The 21,821-nt window shown below is 45.9% G+C and overlaps 1 protein-coding gene and 1 non-coding gene across 11 annotated transcripts in view; both read right to left on the reverse strand.

The window, feature by feature from the left end:
• Positions 1–3,628: 3,628 nt before the first annotated feature.
• Positions 3,629–3,732, reverse strand: LOC116646198. Its single transcript, XR_004302094.1, has one exon. It is a non-coding gene; the product is annotated as a U6 spliceosomal RNA (small nuclear RNA).
• Positions 3,733–20,453: 16,721 nt separating this feature from the next.
• The window catches only part of BCOR (BCL6 corepressor), a 115,327-nt gene continuing 113,959 nt past the window's right edge, over positions 20,454–21,821 (reverse strand). For all 10 annotated transcript variants that reach the window (XM_032426697.1, XM_032426698.1, XM_032426701.1 and 7 more), the window contains one exon: positions 20,454–21,626. In XM_032426697.1, the coding sequence (XP_032282588.1) occupies positions 21,335–21,626 (292 nt within the window). In that variant the 3' untranslated portion in view covers positions 20,454–21,334. The remainder of the gene's footprint in view (positions 21,627–21,821) is intronic.

A 21,821-nucleotide genomic window follows, 5' to 3' on the forward strand; every position in this document is an offset into this window, starting at 1 on the left:
GGGGGGGGGGGGGGGGGGGGGGGGGGGGGGGGGGGGGGGGGGTGCGCTGACCGGCTGGGTTCTGGGGACGGAGAGGAGGAGAGAGCACTAAGGGAGAGCGAGAGCTGCCGTAGAAGAAAAATGAGAAAGAACATCAGAAAGTGAGAAGAATGAAAAACGGGTATTTTTAAAGCTTCCGGTAAAACACATTTAAAAATACAGTCTGTTCAGCTGTCTATAAAAGCAACTTCACTGAATTCTTAAGAAGGACAGAATCAGTCATCAAAGGAATGCCCCGATTTCTCTCTGAAATAGGGCTTCTTAACTTGGGATCTGCAGCTAGAAATCCAGCGACTTGTGAACTTGGACGGGAAATCTTTTTTTTGTTCTTATCGTTCGTCTTTAACTGAAAGTTAGCATTTCCTTTGGCCGTGCGTGTAGGTAACGATTACAACTGTCTTAGTAGCATCTGTGACTTGGTCACCAATCAAAATCACAGACACTTTCATATCACATTACAGCTGATGCCAATATCTCAATATATTGATTACACTCATCACTAATGCGAAATTATGGTATTTGTTAGACCTGCTGCTAGATCTCTTTATTTAATTCCTAATTAAAGAGGCACATCAATTAGTGTTCTGGTTATCTTTGCTATGTAACAAATTGCCTCCAAATTTAGCGGCTGAAAACAGCAACAATCATTTCTTTTGCTCTCGAACCTGAAGTGTGGGCAGGGCTTGGCGGACTGTCTTGTCTCTCTATTCCAGGTAATGTCAGGGGCCTCAGATAGGATGATCCAAATGACTGGGGCTCCTTGGGCATTTGTCTGTGCCTCAAGCAGTATCCTAGAGTCTCCATGTGCTCTGTCCAAGCGAGCTCTCCATCATAGCAACCTCTGGTACGGGGACTTCATACATGGTGGCTCACAGCTCCAAAAAGAGTGCTCCAGGGGCGCCTGGGTGGCTCAGCCAGTTAAACGTATGACTTCGGCTCAGGTCATGTTTCAGGGTCCTGGGATGGAGCCCCATGTCAGCTCTCAGTGGGGAGTCTGCTAGTCCCTCTTCCCCACCCTCCCCACCCCCCTTCTCTCTCTCTCTCAAAAAAAAAGAGTGTTCCAGAGAATAAGGAAGAAGCTGCCAGGCTTCTTCTGACCAAGCCTTAGAATTTCCAGAATGTTGAGTGGGCGAAATGGGCCAAAGGGGTCACAAGATACACACTTCCAGTTATAAAATAAGTAAGTCATGGAGATGTAAAGTACAGCATGGCAACAGTAGTTAATAATACCGATAACTGTATTACATATTTGAAAGTTGCCAAGAAAGTAAATCTTAAAATTTCTCATCACAAGAAAAAAACAATTTTGTAACTATACAAAATGTTACAAGATGTTACCTAGACTTACAGTGGTTTCACAATATATACAAGTATGGCATCTTTGTGTTGTACATCTGAAATGAACATAATGTTATTGTCAATTGCACCTCAACTAAAAAAAAAAAAAGTTCCAGAATGTCCCTCGGGCCATGTTCTATTGCTCAGGCAAATCTCTTTAGGTCAGCCTGGTTACAGGCTCTCAATGAGGGAAGCATCAAAGAATTTGTGGTCACACTGACTATATCACAAATTTGTGGGGTTTTGGTTTTTTTTTTTTAATCTATTTATTTATTTGAGAGAGAGAACGCAAGTGGGGGAAGGGGCAGAGAGAGAGGGTATCCAAGCAGACTTGTGCTGAGCACAGAGCCTGACACAGGGCTCCATCTCAGGAGCCGTGAGATCAGGACGTGAGCCAAAACCAAGAGTTGGATGCTTCACCAACTGAGCCAGCCAGGCGCCCCATGTCCCCTTTATTCTATTCACTAGAAGCCAGCTACCAGGTCTAGCCCACAGACAAGGAAAAGAGAATTTGGCCCTACCTCTCCAAGGGAGAGGTCTTAAAGAATTTGTAGACGTATTCTTTAAACCATCACAATTACCTACATGTACCTGAAAGCACATATTTTTAAAATAATGTATCAGTTGAGATGGTTTTGCCTCTTCAACTGTCACAACCCAAAGCTCTCTTATTCAAACTTCCCACAAATCTTTGACGTTGGTGATTTCGTCTGCACTACACTGCGCCCATGACCTGACTCAGCTTCCCAGAGCATGGAGCGCCCCCTGCCCAACTGGGTAGTTTGAGACCCTCCACGTTCTGTGCGGAAATTTTATCCAAAGTTACTAGTACTCATTGCCCAACCATTAGGCTTTGTCTTTCATGCTTTCTTTCTGTGTGCATTTGTGACCCCCACAATCGACCCCCCGACTGTTGCTTTCGAAAGCAAGCTTTAAAGGGCTTATTCACGACAACGTCCGATATTCGTACCTTAACCAGGAATAATGACTAAACCTTGGTTAATCTTCTTTGCCTCTGCAATGGACTGAATGTGTCTCCCTTCCGCCTCCTCCCGCAAATTCCTACGCTGAAACCTGACCCCCACGATGATGCCATTAGGAGCTGGGCCCTTGGGCAGCAATTAGGTCCTGAGGGTGGAGCCCTCCTGAAAAGGATTAGTGCCTTCTTTTTTTTTTATAATTTTTTATTTGACAAAGAGAGACAGCGGGAGAGGGAACACAAGCAGGGGGAGTGGGAGAGGGAGAAGCAGGCTTCCCGCAGAGCAGGGAACCCGATGCGGGGCTCAATCCCAGGACCCCCGGGATCATGACCTGAGCCGAAGGCAGACGCTTAACGACTGAGCCACCCAGGCGCCCCGGATTAGTGCCTTCTAAGAGAAGCCCCCGCGGCGCCCTGTTCCCTTCTGCTGTTTGAGGTCGCGGTAAAAACATGACCACTGTCTATGAACCAGGAAGCAGGTTCTCACCACACTCCAAGTCTGCCAGCGCCTTGATCTTGGGCTTCCCAGGCTCCAGAACCGTGAGAAGTGTTTATAAGCCACCCAGGCTATGGTATTCTGTTAGAGCAGCCCGAGTGACTCGATGGGATCCGCCTTTACAAAGAGTTCTCAGGAAGCAGGATGGATGGAGAAGGAAGGAAGGAGACGGAGGGAGGGGGGAGCCGTACAGGTGGCCGGAGGAGACAGAGTGGGGGTGTTTAGGAGGGCAGGACAGTTGGCCATCAGTTGGACTGATTATCTGTGGGAGAGGACAAGCCCCTGGTTTATGGTATGCACAGCTGGGAAGGTGGTGCAGCCGCTCATCAGACAGGGAGCCCCGGCGGAGGAGCCGTCCAGGAAGTACTACCATGAGGTCGCTGTTGACCAGTTGGGAGTCTGAGTTACCTGTGACCATCCCAGCAAGTCTTACAGCAGCTGGCGTGCCTTGAGCACCGAATCCGTTCATCATGCTAAGCATTGTCCTAAGCCATTTACTTACAGGATCCCAATTAATCCTTCAGGCAACCCAGGGCATTATTCTCGTTCTAGTCTACAGAGAAGGCCATTGATTTGAACTCAGGTCAGACCTGAGTTGAAATGCAGATTTGACCATATTCTCTTTGCCTTTTTTTCCGCTCCTATTCATTTCTTTCTTTCTTTTTTTTTTTTTTTTTTTGAGTACTGTAACAATGTTACTGTAGTTTCAGGAGTACAACACAGTGATTCAACTTCTATATTATGTTACCCTCACCGCAAGTGTAGCTACCATGCAAAATAAAATGGGACACTTCACGAATTTGCGTCTCATCCTTGAGCAGGAAACATGCTAATCTTTGTATTGTGCCAATTTTAGTATATGTGCGGCCAAAGCGAGCACTCTGCTACTCATTCTTAAGGTAAACTGCTGTATCAGTTAGGATTAGGGTCGGTTATGTGGCACAGAAAGGCTATAATAATAGTTGCCTGATAAGAGAGATGCTTATTTCACATAATCCATGTCAAACTTTGAAAGTTTCCTTGCTTTCTTGTGTAAGATGTTCCAGACTCAGCTTGTATTTTCTGCCCCAGGTCTGGAATCAGTCAGTTCTCCAAAAAGCCCTGATTCTTTTCAGTGGAAAATGGTATCTAGAGGCCACAGTTTAGGGACACCTGGCTGGCTCAGTCCGTAGAGCATGCGACTCTTGATCTCGAGGTCGTGAGTTCAAGTCCCATGTTGGGTGTAGAGCCTACTCCCAAAAAAAAAAAGAATAGAGGCCACAGTTTGCACAGTTTGGACACTATGTTTTCTAAAGAGGCACAGAATGCCCAGAATCAGGGCTGTATTTCCAGCCTCCCTTGCACCTAGCTATGAGTGTATGACTAAATTCTCATCCATGGCACATAAATGGAGCTGTTTGTGATGACTTCTGGGAGATATCTTACAAGAGGCAGGTGTGACTTGTTCCTTCCTTCTCCCTGCTATCTGGAATGTGGCTATGATGGCCAGCACTCTGGCAGCTTCACAGAACCATGAGGTAAAAGCCGTGTGTGGAGAGAGAGCAAAAGTTGGTATGGTGACACAGCACTGCTTACCTCTAGACTTCCTTATTGTGAAAGAGATTTAAACTTCTATTTTGCGGGGCGCCTGGGTGTCTAAGTCGGTTAAGCGACTGTCTTCAGCTCAGGTCATGATCCCGGGGTCCTGGGATTGAGTCCTACGTCAGGCTCCCTGCTCAACAGGGGAACTGTTTCTCCCTCTCCCTCTGTCGCTCCCACTGCTTGTGCTCTCCTGCTCTCTCTCTGCCAAATAAATAAATAAAATCTTTAAAAATAAATAAAAAAATAAAAAATAAAAATAAATAAACTTCTATTTTATTTTAAAAAAAACCTTCTATCTTATTTAAGCCACTATTATTTTATTCATGTGTTGTTTTTGTTCACCCTTTTGGTTTTGGCCCTCAAATCCAAAGCTGTTCTTTACTGGTAGAGCAGAATGTTGATTAAATACATCCTAGGACAATAAAATACCATGTCAACCATCAAAAATATTGACAAAGAAGTATAGTCATTCACATTGAAAGATGTTTGCCATATATTGCTTTAAAAGCTGCTTATAAAGCACGTGAAAACAAAACAAAACAGAGAGATGCACAGAAAAAGAAAATTGAAAGCATAATCACCCAAACCTTGCCTCCCCCCGTCCCCCCGACCCCGGCGCCATGGGCTTGCAGTTCATTTGTATAATAAAAAATTTAAAACTTTTAAATTAAAAGAATTTTTTAAACTCCTGCCGTACACTGGATTCACTTATTTATTTATCAGGAAATTAACCAAGACCCCAGGCTCGCCAGCCTCACTGCACTGTTTCTCTGGGGAACATTTGAGCCGGAGGCTCTTGAAGTGGTCTCTTCGCCCCCACACAGGGGTTGAATCATCCAGACCCAGCACAATTCTGGAAATCCGTGTGCCGTATTTTTGTGCGAGTGAAAAAAATCTCCAGGCCATACACTGGAGTTTGCAAACTGGTGAGCCCCGGAGCCTAACCGGGGTGGTTTTATTTGGCCTACACAGCGTTTTTATCAAAGTCATGAACGGCTGTGAAGGCTCACATAAAACCCGGATTACTGGCTTCTCTTCTGGAAAGTCCGAAGACGTGGCCATGGTCTGACCCAGGCAGCACTGGCCCCTTTGCACGGGGCCCTGTTCCGTCCGCGGGTCAGCCCAAGACAGGGCACGGATGGGCAGCGGGGCCCGAACTGCCCGCGCGGGTTGCTCCGTGAAACATCACAGCCCTCCCCAGGCACTTCAGTGGGGTTCCTTGGTTTCCACGCACTCAAGGATTTCCCGCCTGTAAAGATTTGGAGCATGTGCGGGGCAGGGGAAGCATGATGGCTTTAAAACATGCCTCCAGATTCTTGGACGCTCTTCCCACACAAGATGGAACCTAAACCACCTCTTTCTGAATACAGCCGGTCTCAGCTACTCGCTGGTAGCAAACAGAACGTGATGAGCAGTGGCATCGTGGGTCATGAAAGGAAACAACTTCTTTGTTTTGTTTTGTTTTTTTAAGATTTATTTATTTATTTGAGAGAGAAAGAGCACAACCAGGGGGAGGGGCAGAGGGAGAGGGACAAGGGGACTCCCCACTGAGGGCAGAACCCAACGTGGGGTTCAACGTGGGGCTCGATCCCGGGACCCTGGGATCATGACCTGAGCCGAAGGCAGATGCTTAACCGACTGAGCCACCCAGGCGCCCCAGGCAATCCCGCTTTTAAGGGATGCTTGCCTTTGGAACCCAGCCAAACCAGAAGTTCCTTTTTGACATCTTTATTGAAATATAATTCACATGCCATAAAATTCACTCACTCAAAGTGTATAATTCGAGGGTTTTAGTGTCATCACAGAGTTGTGCGACCATCACCGTGATCAATTTTAGAGTACTTTCATCACCCACCAAAAAAGCCCCATACTCCCCTCTCCCCACCCTCCCCCAGTTTCTGGCAACCACTAATCTACTTTCTGTCTCTGTAGACGTGTCTATTGTGGACCTTTCATACAAATGGAATCGTACAATACGTGGCCTCGTGTGTCTGGCTTCTTCACTCAGCATCATGTTTTCATGGTCCATCCGTGATGTAGCAGGTGCCACTCCTTCCTTCCTTTTAATGGCTGAATCATATTCCATTGTGTGGAGAGACCTCATTTTCACATTTATCCATTCATTAGTTGATGGGCATCTGGTTTCTATCTACTGCTTGTCTCTTAGGAATCACACTGCTACGAATGTCTACAAGTTTTTCTCTGGACATATGTCTTCATATCTCTTGGGTACACATCTGGGAGTGGAATTGCCAGGGCAGGCTTACGGGAAATTTTCTATTTAACAATTTTTTTTAAAGATGTTATTTATTTATTTGACAGAGAGAGAGAGCACATGCACAAGGGAGTGGCAGGTAGAGGGAGAGGGAGGGGGGAAAGACAGGCTCCCCCCCCACCCAGCAGAGAGCCCAACGCGGGGCTCAATCCCAGGACCCCAGGATCATGACCTGAGCCGAAGGCAGATACTCAACCAATTGAGCCACCCAGGCGCCCCTCTATTTAACATTTTGAAGCGCTGCCAAACTGTTCTCCAAAGTGGCCACATCATTTTACATTCCCATCAGTGGTGCACAGTGTTCCAATTTCTCCATATCCTCGCCAATACTTGTTAATTTCCGTCTTTTGATTACAGCCATCCTAGTGGGTGTGAAGTGGTAGCTCACTGTGGTTTTGATTTGCATCTCCCTGATGACTAATGATGTCGAACATATTTTCTTGTACTTATTGGCCACTTACATATCTTCTTTGCAGAAATGTCTATTCCAATCCCTTACTCATTTTTTTTTAAGTTTTCATTTATTTGAGTAAGCTCTCTACCCAACATGGGGCTTAAACTCATGACCCCGAGATCAAGAGTCACACGCTCCTCCAACTGAGCCAACCAGGTGCCCCTCCTTTACCCATTTTTTAATTGGGTAATTTAATTTGTCTTTTTATTATTGAGTTGTAAGAGTTCTTTATATATTCTGGATATAAGTCCCTTATCAGACATATGATTTGTGAATATTTTCTCGCAGTCTATGGGTTGTCTTTTCACTTTCTTGATGGTATCATTTGCAGCACAAAAGTTTTTAATTTTGGAAAAGCTCAATTTCTTTTTTCTTCGATTGCTCGTGCTTTTGCTGTCATATCTGAAAAAGCATTGCCTAACCAAGATTCACTCCTGTTTTCTCCTTAAAGTTTTACCGTTTTGGTTCTCACACTTAGGTCATTGCTCCATTTTGAGTTAATTTTGGGGTACAGTGTGAGGTAGGGGTCCAACTTCATTCTTTGTGCGTGGATTCAGTTTTCCCAGCATCATTTGTTAAAAAGAGTGTCCTTTCTCCCATTGAATAGTCTCGGCACCCTTGTCAAAAGTTGGTTAACTATCTATGTGAGGGTTTATTTCTGGGCTCTCTATTCTATACTCTTTCATTGTTCTATATATCCTTATGCCAGTGTAAGCCATAACACTTGGGGGTGACTTTCGTTTTATTCAACCAGTCCCCGATTAAAGGTATGTGGGCTGCTTCCAATCTTTTGCTATTACAAAAACTTCTACAGGGGCACCTGGCATCCTAAAATCTTTTTTAAAAAAACCTGCTACAAAGTATAGCTTTCTGCATCCATCTTCTCATATATTTTGCAGTAATATATTTGGGATCAATTCCTAGAAGTGTGATTGCCGGACCAAAGGGTAAATTTGCTCGATGTTGCCCAATTTCCCCCTATAATGGCTGTACCATTTTGTATTCCAACCAGCAAGGTATGAAAACGCCTGTTTCCACACCGCCTCCCCCAGAGAGTATGTTGTCAAACTTTTGGGCTTATGTCCATGTGACAGGTAAGAAGGGGTAACATAGTAATTCACATTCTTCTTCTTATTAGCAAGATTGAACATCTTTTCACATGTTTAAGGGCCATCTGCATTGTTTTCTATGACCCTCCTAGTCACATCACGTATATTTTCCTATCAGGTTGTTGACCTTTTTCTACCCTGCTTTCCAAAAGAATGAGCTAACATTCTAAAGAAGGACAACAGGCACAACAACACAACAGAGAATTACAATTTCAATAAAATGTAATAAGATGGGGTGACTTTATGCAACTGTCACAACCGGAACAGGGGTCAGCAGGAAGGTGAGAATGGATAGGAGTCAAATGAGGGGCGCCTGGCTGGCTCAGTCAGAAGCGCATGCGACTCTTGAACTTGGGGTCGTGAGTTCGAGCCCCACGTTGGGTGTGGAGCCTACTTAAGAAAAAATTTTTAAAAAATACAATATTAGAAGGAATCTTTAAAAAATACAATATTAGAAGGAATCGAGTGAAAGATGGGGAAAGAGAAAGGCAGCTGAAGGAAGGAGTGCTAGGAACCTTCCTTGCTTCTTTTATTGGAGGATTGAAATCCCGCGGTGTAACACAGCCACCAGGCCAACTCAGAAAGGTCTCGCCCTTTTAGCCCGAAGCCTTTGGTTGGGAACGTTATTAGCACTTGTATAGACCTTGCAAAGCCCGCAGAGTTGGGGGTCGCAGAGGCTGAGGCAAAAGTTAAGCCTTGGGCCAATCACCTAGCCTCAAAGTTGCCTCCAAAATGTATTCAGGGTCATGCTCCCGCCCGCCAGCAAGATTAATCTGTAGAGAAAAGCCGGGCAGAGAAGAGATCATTGCAAACTCTTAGGATTTTCCTTCTGGAATTGTAGACATAGGATGTGCCTGAAGACCAGAAACTGTTTACTTCTGTTATTTTTTTTTTAAAGATTTTATTTATTTATTTGACAGAGAGAGAGACAGCGAGAGAGGGAACACAAGCAGGGGGAGTGGGAGAGGGAGAAGCAGGCCTCCCGCTGAGCAGGGAGCCCGATGTGGGGCTCGATCCCATGGTAGGACCATGACCTGAGCCGAAGGCAGATGCTTAACGACTGAGCCACCCAGGAGCCCCTACTTCTGTTATTTTAAGCATCACACAGGTTTCAGTCAGAAGAAACTTCTGCTTCTAAAGTTCATATCCTGAGCCTGCTCCCTTGCTTTCTTCTTTTTCTTTTCTTTTCTTTTTTTCTTTCTTTCTTTCTTCTTTCTTCCTTCCTTCCTTCCTTTCGTTTTTCTTTCTTTTCCCTTCCTTCCTTCCTTCCTTCCTTCCTTCCTTCCTTCCTTCCTTCCTTCCTTCCTTCCTCCCTCTCTCCCTCTCTCTCTCTCTTTTTCTTTCTTTCTTTCCTTTCTTCCTCTTGCTTGCTTGCTTGTTTTCTCTTTTCTCCCTCCCTCCCTTCCTTTTGTCCTCCTCCTCCTTCCCCTCTTTACCCCCCTCCCCCATCTGGTAACCATTTCCCTCCCTCTACTACCCCCCTAGGTGACAACTATCCTGAATTAGGTATGTATCACTCCTCTTCTTGTTTTTATATCTTTACTAACTAGTCAGAAACCCATTAAGACTATAACAGGGGATTGTGCCTGTTTGTAATGTTACATAAATGTGTCATGCCATGCACATTCTTCTGTAAATTACCTTCTAGTTTGATCAGTTACGTCTGGGCCATGCATCTGCCTTGGTTGCTGGAGCTCGGGTCTGGTATCTCACTGGCTGACTGGAAGCCGATTCATTTACCCACTCGTCTGCTCCAACACCCCCTCCCCGGAGAGGCCTTCCCTGGCCTGCCCACTCATCTAGAGCCGGCCTTTTCATTCTTTTTCCCTCTCTTCTTCTCTTTAATATAAGCACACCGAGGAAAAACACCAGCTTCCAAAAGCAGATCTGGCCCCTGCTAACCCTGCCCCCAGTCCTTTCTCACAGCACGTGGGACCCAGGGAAAGCGTGTGCGTGTTTAGGTGTTTGGGTCGGCCAAGAGGCAGAGGCAAGCTGGAATGGGACAGGAAAGCGAGTCTTGGGGGAGGAAGCAGGAAAAGGTGAAGGGGAGCCTTCACACCCTGGTCAGGTGGGCCACTTGCCGAAGGTGAGGGAAGGAAGGCGGGGTGCGTGGGACTCAGAGGGAGTGCATTCAGTTCAGCCAGGCGCTTGGGTCCTAAGCCAGGCCGCCCATTGCAGGAGGGCCACGTCTTGCCAGAATGAGCCTGCCTCAGCATGGCTGCTACGCTCAGTCACTGGCTGGGAAGGGCCCACAGGAAGTGTGGCCTTGGCCTGAACGTGGGGCCGGATCCAGGAGAGCAGGCGGCCTGGACCGTGGGTAGACTATACCCCCAGGGCAGGTGTGAGCCGTGCCTTCTCGTGGCCCGCTCTGGCCCGCGACTTGGCTTTGGCCGCCCGTCTGCAGGGACTTCACGAGGACCTCTCTGCTCGGGTGGAGACCTGGCGGCCCAATCCATCCTCAGAAATCTGTTTGTCTGAGCCAGGGGGCTCTGGGAAGGAGGGCGCTAGGAACTGAACGTGGGTATCCCCCAGCCCCCACCCAAATTCACCTGTCGGAATCCTACCCCTGATGTGATGGTCTGAGGAGCTGGAGCCTTCGGGAGGTGACTAGGTCATGAGGGTGGAGCCCTCATGAACGGGGTTAGTGCCCTTATAAAAGAGGCCACAGGGCTGGCTGGCTACTTTTCCACCATACGAGGACACGGTAAGAAAGCAGCCATCCGGGGCGCCTGGGTGGCTCAGTCGGTGAAGCGTCTGCCTTTGGCTCAGGTCATGATCCCAGGGTGCTGGGATCGAGCCCCGCATCGGGCTCCCTGCTCAGCGGGGAGTCTGCTTCTCCCTCTCCCACTCCCCCTGCTCACGCTCGCGCTCACACACTCTCTCTCTCTCAAATAAATAAATAAATAAAATATTGAAAAAAAAAGAAATCTCCATTGTTTAGGAGCCACCCACTCTACGGTACTTTGTTATTGTAGCAGCCTGAATGAATTAAGACAGGGGGTGACTTCAGCGTGAGAAGGAGAGACATCCCTCCCCCAAAGCCAGACCCACATCCAACCCCCCCAAACTCTGAACCTGGGCTTCAGGAGGGGCCTTGATGGAGAGGGGCACAAAACCTCTTGGGCCTTCTGTTTTTGGCAGCATCCTAATACCTTTTAGAAAAAAGGAGAAGAGTGACAAGGTAATAAATGTTTTAACCTGCCTCTGTCTCATCTTTCTCTCAGGAAACTGCTTTGAGAGGCATTGAAAAAAAGGCTGAGATGAAAATTACAATTTTTTTCCTTTTTTTCCCTCAACTTATTATTTTGAAAAATTTCAAATCTATAGAAAACTTGAAAGAACAGTTTAATATACACTTTACCTCGATACACAATTAGTAATATTTTGCCATGTTTTTGTTATCTGTGTGTGTGTGTACTTTTTGCTGAACCATTTGCAAGTAAATTACAGATGTCATGAAAATTCACCCTTAAACACCCTAGCGTACATTGCCCCAGAATAAGAACATTTTCTTACATAACCGCAATGCCATTATCACTAAGAAAATTTACATTTATTCAATAATACCCTCTAATTTATAGCCTTTATTTCTATTTCCCATTTAACTCTATAGTGAGAGAAACCACATCAGTGGTTGCCTGGGGTGAGGGAGTCATTGAAAGCAAAAAGGCACCAGGAAACTTTTGGGGGGGGCGATGAACATGTTAGATGCTTGGCTGGGAGTGGTGGTTACAGGGGTGTGAAATTGTCAAAACTCGTAGAACTGTACATTGAAATGGGCGTCTTTTATTGTATGTAAATTATATCTCATTAAGATTGATTTTTAAAAATTTCTCCAGTAGTCCCCAAAGTGTTTTATTTATTTTTTAAAAGATTTTATTTATTTTTAGAGAGAGCGAGAGGGAGAGTGCAAGGGGCAGAGGGAGGGAGGGAGAGAATCCCAAGCAGACTCTGTGCTAAGTCTTCTCTCCCTAATCTCACGACCCTGAGGTCATGACCTGAGCCGAAACAAGAGTCGGACGCTTAACCGACTGAGCCACCCAGGCTCCCCCTCAAGAGTTTTATAGCGATTTTTTTTCTGTCCTAGAATTCTATCTAGGTTCATGTGTTGCATTTGATTGCCTTGTCTCTTCATCTTCTCTAATATAGAACATTCCCTTCTGCTTTTGTTTTTCATGACATGGGTTAAAAAATAAAAATAAAGGAAGGCCAGGCCAGTTGTCTTGTAGAATTTCCCACATTCTGGATTTAGCTGTCTCCTCATGATTGGATTCAGGTTACACATTTTTTTTTTTTAATTTATTTATTTGACAGAGAGAGACACAGCGAGAGAGGGAACACAAGCAGCGGGGTGGGGGAGGGAGAAGCGGGCTTCCTGCTGAGCAGGGAGCCCCATGCGGGGCTCGATCCCAGGACCCTGGGATCATGACCTGAGCCGAAGGCAGACGCTTAACGACTGAGCCACCCAGGCGCCCCTGGGTTACACATTTTTGACAAGAACACTACGGAGGTGATGCCGTGTCCTGACTCAGCCCATGTGCCAGTCTGTCCCTCCACAGGCAAGGCTCACTTTGTAGGCTCCTTGCTAGAGACTCGGGGTCAGCCATTTCTTCAAGCAGTCCCTGGTTCTTGATGGTGGAGAATGGTATTTAGAAACCAAGAACTTGCTGCTAGATGTGCTCATTGTTACTAGAGTGTCAATGTTTTTTCAGCCTTTTTAGTGGACAGAACTTAAAAATCCACATTGTATTTGTTTTGTTTAAATCTTGAGTTGACAATTCAAATCCACATCACAGGGTACTTTCTCTTCCCTACATTCTATATTCATATTTCCCTTTTTACACGGTGGTTTCCAACATCACCAATATCTTTGCTTTGTCCTATGATACACGTAAAACACGTTCAGAATTATGATACAAATACCACTACAAGAGATCTAAGTAGAGTTCAAGATATCTTTGCAGTTATTTTTGTCCTTAGAATATATTCCATATAGTTAGGCTCCATGAACCTACTTAAAAAAAGAAAAGAAAAAAGAAAAAAAAAGGGCACCTGGGTGGCTCAGTCAGAATATATTCCACTAAGGATGTGTACTCCATGTACTCTGCTTGAAACTTACTTCAGTTAACTTTTTTCTGTGGGGTGATGTTGTCAATGTGATACGAAGTTTAATTTTTCCTGTTTACATTCAAATTCAGCATTTGCCCTCATCCATTTATTTTTATTTTTGGCTTTTGGATATTTAAACCACTTAAAACTATATATTCAGCATACCCAAGGAAGTCTGGCCCCTTCTGTGACCCCTCTAGCCTTTGCCATTGAGAACTAGCATCTGCCATGGTTTCTCTGCGTTTTCCCAGCAAACAGGTCATCTCACCAGATGGTTGAGATAAAAACACAAGTCCAGCTTGCAGAAATTTACAGATTGTGTGTGAAGGGGCAGGCTCATTTCAGGGTCTATTTTTTTTAAAGTATATGACTTTTTAATTTAATTTTATTAATTTTATTTATTTTAAGATTTTGTTAAAAAGATTTTATTTATTTATTTGAGAGAGAGAGAGTGCGCGAGAGAAGACAGCACGAGTGGGGTGAAGGGCAGAGGGAGAAGCAGACTCCCTGCTGAGCGGGGAACCCAACGCGGGGCTCCATCCCAGGACTCCTGGGATCGTGACCCTGAGCCGAAGGCAGACACTTAACCAACTGAGCCACCCAGGTGCCCCAAGATTTTTTTATTTTTTATTTTATTTTATTTTTATTTATTTATTTGACAGAGAGAGAGAGACAGCGAGAGGGAACACAAGCAGGGAGAGTGAAAGAGGGAGAAGCAGGCTTCCAGCTGAGCAGGGAGCCCGATGCGGGGCTCGATCCCAGGACCCTGGGACCATGACCCGAGCCGAAGGCAGATGCTTAACAACTGAGCCACCCAGGCCCCCCAAGATTTTTTTATTTTTAAGTAATCTCTACACCCAACGTGGGGCTCAAATTTAGAACCCCAAGATCAAGGTTCACATGTTTTACCAACTGAGCCAACCCCAGCACCCCAAGTGTTCAGCATTTTTTTTTTTAAAGATTTTATTTATTTTATTTGATAGAGAGAGAGACAGCGAGAGAGGGAACACAAGCAGGGGGAGTGGGAGAGGGAGAAGCAGGCCTCCCGCTGAGCAGGGAGCCTGATGCGGGGCTCCATCCCAGGACTCTGGGATCATGACCTGAGCCGAAAGCAGCCGCTCAACTGACTGAGCCACCCAGGCGCCCCTTAACTTTTTTTTTAAGTAGGCTCCACACCCAGCATGGGGCTCAGATTCACAACCGCGAGATCAAGAGTCGCTTGTTCTACTGACTGAGCCAGCCAGACGCCCCATACAATTTTTTTTATTGTAGAAAATTTCAAATATAACCAAAATGAGAAAAAGAGTATAATGGAAATAACCCCCCATGTGCCCATCACCAGCTTCAACAATTACCCACCGATGATCAGCCTTGCTTCCTCTATACCTCTGTCTTACCCCTCCGGGATGACTTTGATGCAAATCCCAGATAGCTTGTTATTTCACTCATAAATATTTTAGCATATATTACTAAAAGGACTCCACCAAAAAATGTTCAGTGCTCCTATCTCCCTGGTTTTCACAAATATATATTTTTAAAATTCTTTTTATTATTATTATTTTTTAAAGTTTTTTTTTTTTTTGGACAGAGAGAGACAGCGAGAGGGAACACAAGCAGGGGGAGTGGGAGAGGGAGAAGCAGGCTTCCTGCCGAGCAGGGAGCCCGATGTGGGGCTCGATCCCAGGACCCCGGGGATCATGACCTGAGCCGAAGGCAGACGCTTAACCAACTGAGCCACCCAGGCGCCCCTCACATTATATTTCTATTGGGGAGCACGGCTTGATCAGTCTTCAGGTTCGAATTTTTGGCAAGACAACTTCATAGGAGGTGAAGTGTTTTCCCATCAGGAGGCTCACAAAGCCTGGTTGTTCCTCTTTGTATTTTCCTTTATTTTTGGTAATGTTGGCATTCATAAACGATCATTGCCTAGATCCACTGGTTCCTGAAGGGTCGTAAACTGGTAACATTCTGGAATTTCTTCAGGTACTGGCTGGGATACTGTCGTAGAGCAAAACATTTCCTTTCATATAGGAAAGGCAGGGGAAATGCTCAATTCTTTCCCTTTGTTTGCTAAGTTTTCAAATGATGAGGTTTTCCCCAACACTCCTCCAACGGGGGAATCAAGGGAATTTGGTTTTGCATACCTTTAATGAACTCACAATTTGAACATATTCATGCTTATTTATTCATTGCAGCTATCCTCACTGATGCTCAAAGCAGTCCATATTTATCCTATTGGAGGCTTCTCCAAGTTGGCTGCTGCGTCTTTTTGACAAAGCCCCACTAGCTTATTGTGTCTGTCCATACTCCCCTCCGTCTCCCTCCTCAAACTGCAATCAACCATTTCTCGAAGGAAGCTCAATTCTTTGTAGTGGGGTAAGGTATTTAGAAACCACAGTGTGGGACAATAGCCAAACTGTGGAAAGAGCCAAGATGTCCATCGACAGATGAATGGATAAAGAAGAGGTGGTATATATATGCAATGGAATATTATGCAGCCATCAAAAGGAATAAGATCTTGCCATTTGCAACGACGTGGATGGAACTGGAGGGTATTATGCTGAGCGAAATAAGTCAAACAGAGAAAGACATGTATCATATGACCTCACTGATATGAGGAATTCTTAATCTCAGGAAACAAACTGAGGGTTGCTGGAGTGGGGGGTGGGGTGGGAGGGATGGGGTGACTGGGTGATGGACACTGGGGAGGGTATGTGTTCTGGTAAGCGCTGTGAATTGTGCAGGACTGTTGAATCTCAGATCTGTACCTCTGAAACAAATAATGCAATATATGTTAAGAAAGAAAAAAAGAAGAAGAAGAATGTAGCAGGAGGGGAAGAATGAAGGGGGGGAAATCGGAGGGGGAGAAGAACCATGAGAGACGATGGACTCTGAAAAACAAACTGGGGGTTCTAGAGGGGAGGGGGTTGGGAGGATGGGTTAGCCTGGTGATGGGTATTGAGGAGGGCACGTTCTGCATGGAGCACTGGGTGTTATGCACAAACAATGAATCATGGAACACTATATCTAAAACTAATGATGTAATGTATGGGGATTAACATAACAATAAAAAAAATTTAAAAAAAAAAAAAAAGAAACCACAGTGTGGGACCTAGTGGTGCCCATTTCTATAGGTCATTGTTTCTAGGCCTTTCCAGCAGTGGACAGAGCTACGAAATATATATATATATATTTTAAAGATTTTATTTATTTGACAGAGAGAGACACAGGGAGAGAGGGAACACAAGCAGGGGGAGTGGGAGAGGGAGAAGCGGGCTTCCCGCGGAGCAGGGAGCCCGATGCGGGGCTCGATCCCAGGACCCTGGGACCATGACCTGAGCTGAAGGCAGACGCTTAACGACTGAGCCACCCAGGCGCCCCCGAAATATATTTTTAAAAGATTTTATTCTTAAGTAATCTCTGCACCCAACGTGGGGCTCGAACTTCCAACCCTGAGATCGAGAGGCGCGTCGTGCTCTGCTGACTGAGCCAGGCGCCCCGAAATATTTTTTTAAGATAAAATTCATCATGACTTCGTAGTGATACTACTTCTAATTCAGCTTCAGGACTGCGTCATTTGTATTCAACCTCACCAGTCCTACATTTGCATCTCCTTTCTCCTGTGCTGAAAATCTCAGTTCCCAACAACAACAGATACTTTTTGCTTTATCTCACAACACAAACAGGACCGGCTCAGAATAACAATGCGGACACCACCACGAAGGATAGGATTACTGAAAACAAATTTGAAATGTTTTTTGCCCTTTTCTGTCCTCAGGGTAAATCCACAAAGGATTATATAATCAATTGATTGTGTTCTAAAGTCTCTGGAAATGTGTGGCGGTGCGACCAACAGGGTACAAGCCCGGTTTGCTTCATTTTGCTTTTTGATTTGTAGGCATTGCTTACAGTTGAAAACTATGGAAACTCTAAAGTCAAATCTATACAATAAGGAAATTCAGAGATGTATAGCTTCCACCCTCTTTCAATTGCAGCCAGTTCTATTTTCCCCAGATGTAAGCATTCATTCTTTCAAAGGTGTTTCATTTTTAAAATAAAGCAGATATGTGTCTATGCTTAACTCCCCATCCCCATCTTAAATAGCAGGAAACCGTGCGTACTTTTCTTCACCTTGTCTTTTCATTTAATGATCTACGCTGAAGAACATTCTAAAGCCATTCAGAGAGCAGGTCCTCAGTCCCTTGCACGGATGTACCGGTTCATTTACCCAGAACCCGGCTGACAGAGACTTAGATGTCTTCGGTCCTTTACTATGAACAACTAGTAGGCCAATTTGCCAAAAGAGAACAAGGCTAAAAGAGTACCATGCCCAAGTTCACACAGGTGGTAAGCATATGAAGATCAGATTTGGCTGGAGTAGTAGAAAAAGTCAAAATTAACAGTGGCCTGCCTCGACATCACTTCCTAGTGTCCCACATAAAAGCCAGGCAGGGCGGGGCTGGGCGGGGGGCTCTGTCACACCAGGGCGTCGGGGACCCAGGCCCCGCCCCCCACACACTGGGAGCGCGTTTCTCTGTCAAGGGCGGCTGTTCTGGCCCTGGGGGTCGCAACCACAGTTCAGCCATGGGAGGGAGGACAGGACACCTTCAGAGACACCTTCAGAAGTGGAAGGAACCGCACTGCTGCCCTCCACCCGGGGTGAGCAGGGAGTGACTCACTCTCCCTGTGATCTCACTGCAGCCACGGGGGTCTCCGGGTCTCACACCGCGTCTTACATGGCATCTTCACGGTCTACACCCAGCGAGGTGTGCTCGACACCCACGTCCCCGCGATTCCCACAGGGGAGCTTCTACACCTGTGCCCCCTCCTCTCTACCCGTGGTCAGTGCTTTGGCCCTTCTTCATCCATGTTTCCACACGTGCAATACATGTTCTTCATGCTCTATGATGCCCCTCCGGCTGCAGGAAGCACCGCCTCCGATGTCTCCTGAACCAAGCTCATTACTCCCCCGTCTAGCCCGTAAACCTGGGGCTCCCACCTGTCTTCTTGGCTTAATTAATAGAAATGCCCTTCATCCGGGATGGGACCTCAGCTGGCCTCGGGCCCTCCCTTTGCCTCCAGCCCAAATACAAATACAAAGAGCTCAACGCCCTGGTGTTCTTCTTTGCTTTATTTTGGGCCCAGGGGAGCCCCTGGCTGCCTGCAAGAGTTTGAGCTCACCAGTTCTCTTTGCTTAAGTTACTCCTGAGGGTGTCTGTGACAGCTCTCGCTATCTGCTTTTTCCTTTTTGCCACTCTCATTGCCGTTTTTCCTAAAAAACAAAAATTCAACAAATGATAAAACAGTCGTTTTAATACCGGAGTGGGGGATGGGCGGAAAAGGTGGCTGGGGATGGAGAACAGGAACCTGTTATTTCTGAAATGTGTGGATTGTTTTTCCTTTCTTTTCTGGTCAAAACAACATTTATTTATTATCTTTTTAAAAAATTATTTATTTGAGAGAGAGCAAAAGTGGAGTGGGGAGGAGGGACAGAGGCAGAGGGAGAAGGAGGCTCCCTGCTGAGCAAGGAGCCGAAGCGGGACTCAGTCCCGGGACTCTGAGATCATGACCTGAGCCGAAGGCGGACGCTTAACCGACTGAGCCACCCAGACGCCTCTATTTTTTTTTTAAACAAAATAACTTTTTGGGGGGGCCAGTTTTTTTTTTTTTTAATTATGTTCAGTTAGCCAACAGCGTGGATTATTTTCTTAACAATGAAAGTGGATTTCTTTTGGGGCGCCTGGGTTGCTAGGTCGTTAAGCACCTGCCTTCGGCTCAGGTCATGATCCCAGGGTCCTGGGATGAGCCCGGCGTCGGGCTCCCTGCTCGGTGGGGAGCCTGCTTCTCCCTCTCCCTCTGCCCCTGCTTGTGTTCCCTCTCTCGCTGTGTCTCTCTCTGTCAAATAAATAAAATCTTAAAAAAAAAAAAAAAGTGGATTTCTTTCTAATTGGAAGAATTAATAGATCAAAACCACTTGTTGGCTGCCTTTTGTCTTCAGGACATATCCCAAATGTCGTATGGCACTCCAAGTCTTCCCCAACAAGGGGCTCTGTTATTCCACACGCCAGCTTATCCGGCGGTGCTGCATGTCCCCCTTCCCAGCTCCGCCTCGCTGTTCTCACCTGCTGAGGCTTGCCGACCCCACCCTTTGCACGCTTCAAGACCCCACCTGAGTACATCATTTCCGTGGCCTCCTCCCTGCCCCCATCTGCTCTGCCTTCGTGTTCTCCATGTTCGATGCAGGCCTAGAAAGCACTCGGGGCATTCTGAGCACCAATGGATTTGATACAAGGAATCACATGCTTATAAAATCTTTGGGAGGGACCACTGGGCTCCAGAACAATCTGCCAGGGTTGTCATCCAGGCGTCAGAAAGCAGCTGCCACAGCCCCGACTGCTTCTGAAGACCCGATGTTGGAAGGCTGGTCTAGTCGCTCCAACCGGCCAACATGTCTTGATGAGCTCTCGTCGGCAGCTCCTAGAGCAAGAAGTTGCCTCTCCCTCACTCTACCTTCCAAACTGAGCTAGTAGCTCTCAGCTTTCCAGGCTCCGCAGTGAAGGAAGGACGTGAAAGGACGTGGGAGAGAAACTGAGTGCTAACCGAGGGAACCCAGCATGGATACTGCTGGAAAAGGAAGAGCAGTAGAGTGGCAGGGTGGTCAAAACTACAGGCCTGGACCGTAAAAGGTAACAAAAAAACATGAGGTCTGGAGGGAGAATGGACGCGACCCCTCGGTTTCTGGAAGGATCGCTCCTTAAAGATGTAGGGTTGGCCATGATGGAGTTACCGTAGTCCGTCATGGCCAAAGACAACGTTAAGGGCGTACTTGGGCATCAAGAAAAAATTGGGAAGAGAAGGATCTGAGAGACATCAAAATATATGCCCACATACTGAGATTTTAGGATAAGACTCCAAACTGTGTTCTGAGTATCCTCGGTCTGCTTTGGTTTCCAGAGACTATAAATTCCTCTGAAGTCCTCTGTGGGGAACTGACCATCACCACTGCCTAAAAAGCATCTGTGACAACAGTAATGTTGTAGGAAAACATAGGACACAAGATACTTTGGTTTTCTCCTTTCCTCAACAGGTTTATTGCCTTTTAAGAAAATTTTTGTAAAATATAAATACAAAGGCAGAGAATTTACTTACAAAGTTAAAACACAGATTTCAAACATAAACACACAATTCAGAAAATTTTAGTTTTATGTACATTTTCAAGCAACCTCAACATATTATGTTAGTTTTCAATATTTTACAGGGTACAGAAAAAAATAGCTCAAAGTCTTCTTTAAATAAGAGCATAAAATGTTTAAACATATAAACAATCCGGTTTGATGCGTGAAAACTAATTTCACAGCTTTTAAATTAGGATATAAAAGTTTCATACAATTAGTTGTTGTGTGTGGATATGGTTTGAATTTATATTACACGCTACTGGATTACATCCAATAGCATTTACCTGGCCTGAGCAGGTACTCTGTAAACAAAACATAAAGTTACAACAATTACCAAGTGCCTTCACCCAATTCACGTCCCCAAACCAACCACGTGGTTCTGGCCACACTTGAAACAGCTTTGTGTGACACTGAGTCCAAGTGTGCAGCTCCTTTTGCTCATTTTTTTTTTTTCCTTAAAAAAGTGGAAAGAAACTAATGTTCCAAGTAAAAACGAACAGATCCCAAGGCAGGTGTGCATTTGAAAAGTAAAGAAACATTGTAACAACTTCATAAAGACGGGCTGAGAAGTTTGAAGAGGAAAAAAAAAAACAAAAGAAAAACAAAAACAGAAACAAAAAAACAACATGTTGCTAAGTCCTTCTGACTGGAGTCATTTCTCTTATATAAAGAAGAGATATTTCCATATGTAATAGTGTCCTTTCTTTACAGAAATAGTCGTATTATGACACATATGCACAAAGATTAACACTATGACACACTGTACACGGCCGGCGAGCTCACCAGTAGTCGTCCGACGCCGTGTCGCTGGGGTGCAACCATTGCACGGACGAGCCCAGCAGAGTCTGCAGCTCGCTGGTGAACTCCACCAGGTCCAAGAGCTCCTTGCTTTCTGGGCTGAAGGCCTCCAGGTCTTTGGAGCAGGAGAACAAGAGACTTGCCGACACTTGCCGGTATAACTCAGCCTCGGCGATGGTGACAATTTCCACGTTCGGGAAGTTGCAGCGGAAGATGCGGGAGGACATTTTCAGCTTCTTGAGCACATCCGAGAGCAGTAGCCAGTTTCGAGGCCTGCGAACGAGACGGGAGAGTGGCTCGAGTTTCTGGGCCAACCTGAAGGCGCTCGGGGCTAGGAAGCCCCACGCCGACGGGCCGGGGGACGGACACGACACGGTCACTTCTGCTGGGACACTGCCACCCCGCCCCCGTTTCTCACCATCCCTAGAAGATCTACTTTCGGAGGCGAGAACGCGGGACGCGACCGGA

This window comes from Phoca vitulina, unplaced genomic scaffold, assembly GCF_004348235.1.
Source record: "Phoca vitulina isolate PV1807 unplaced genomic scaffold, GSC_HSeal_1.0 scaffold35, whole genome shotgun sequence".
In the NCBI taxonomy this organism is placed as follows: Eukaryota; Metazoa; Chordata; class Mammalia; order Carnivora; family Phocidae; genus Phoca; species Phoca vitulina.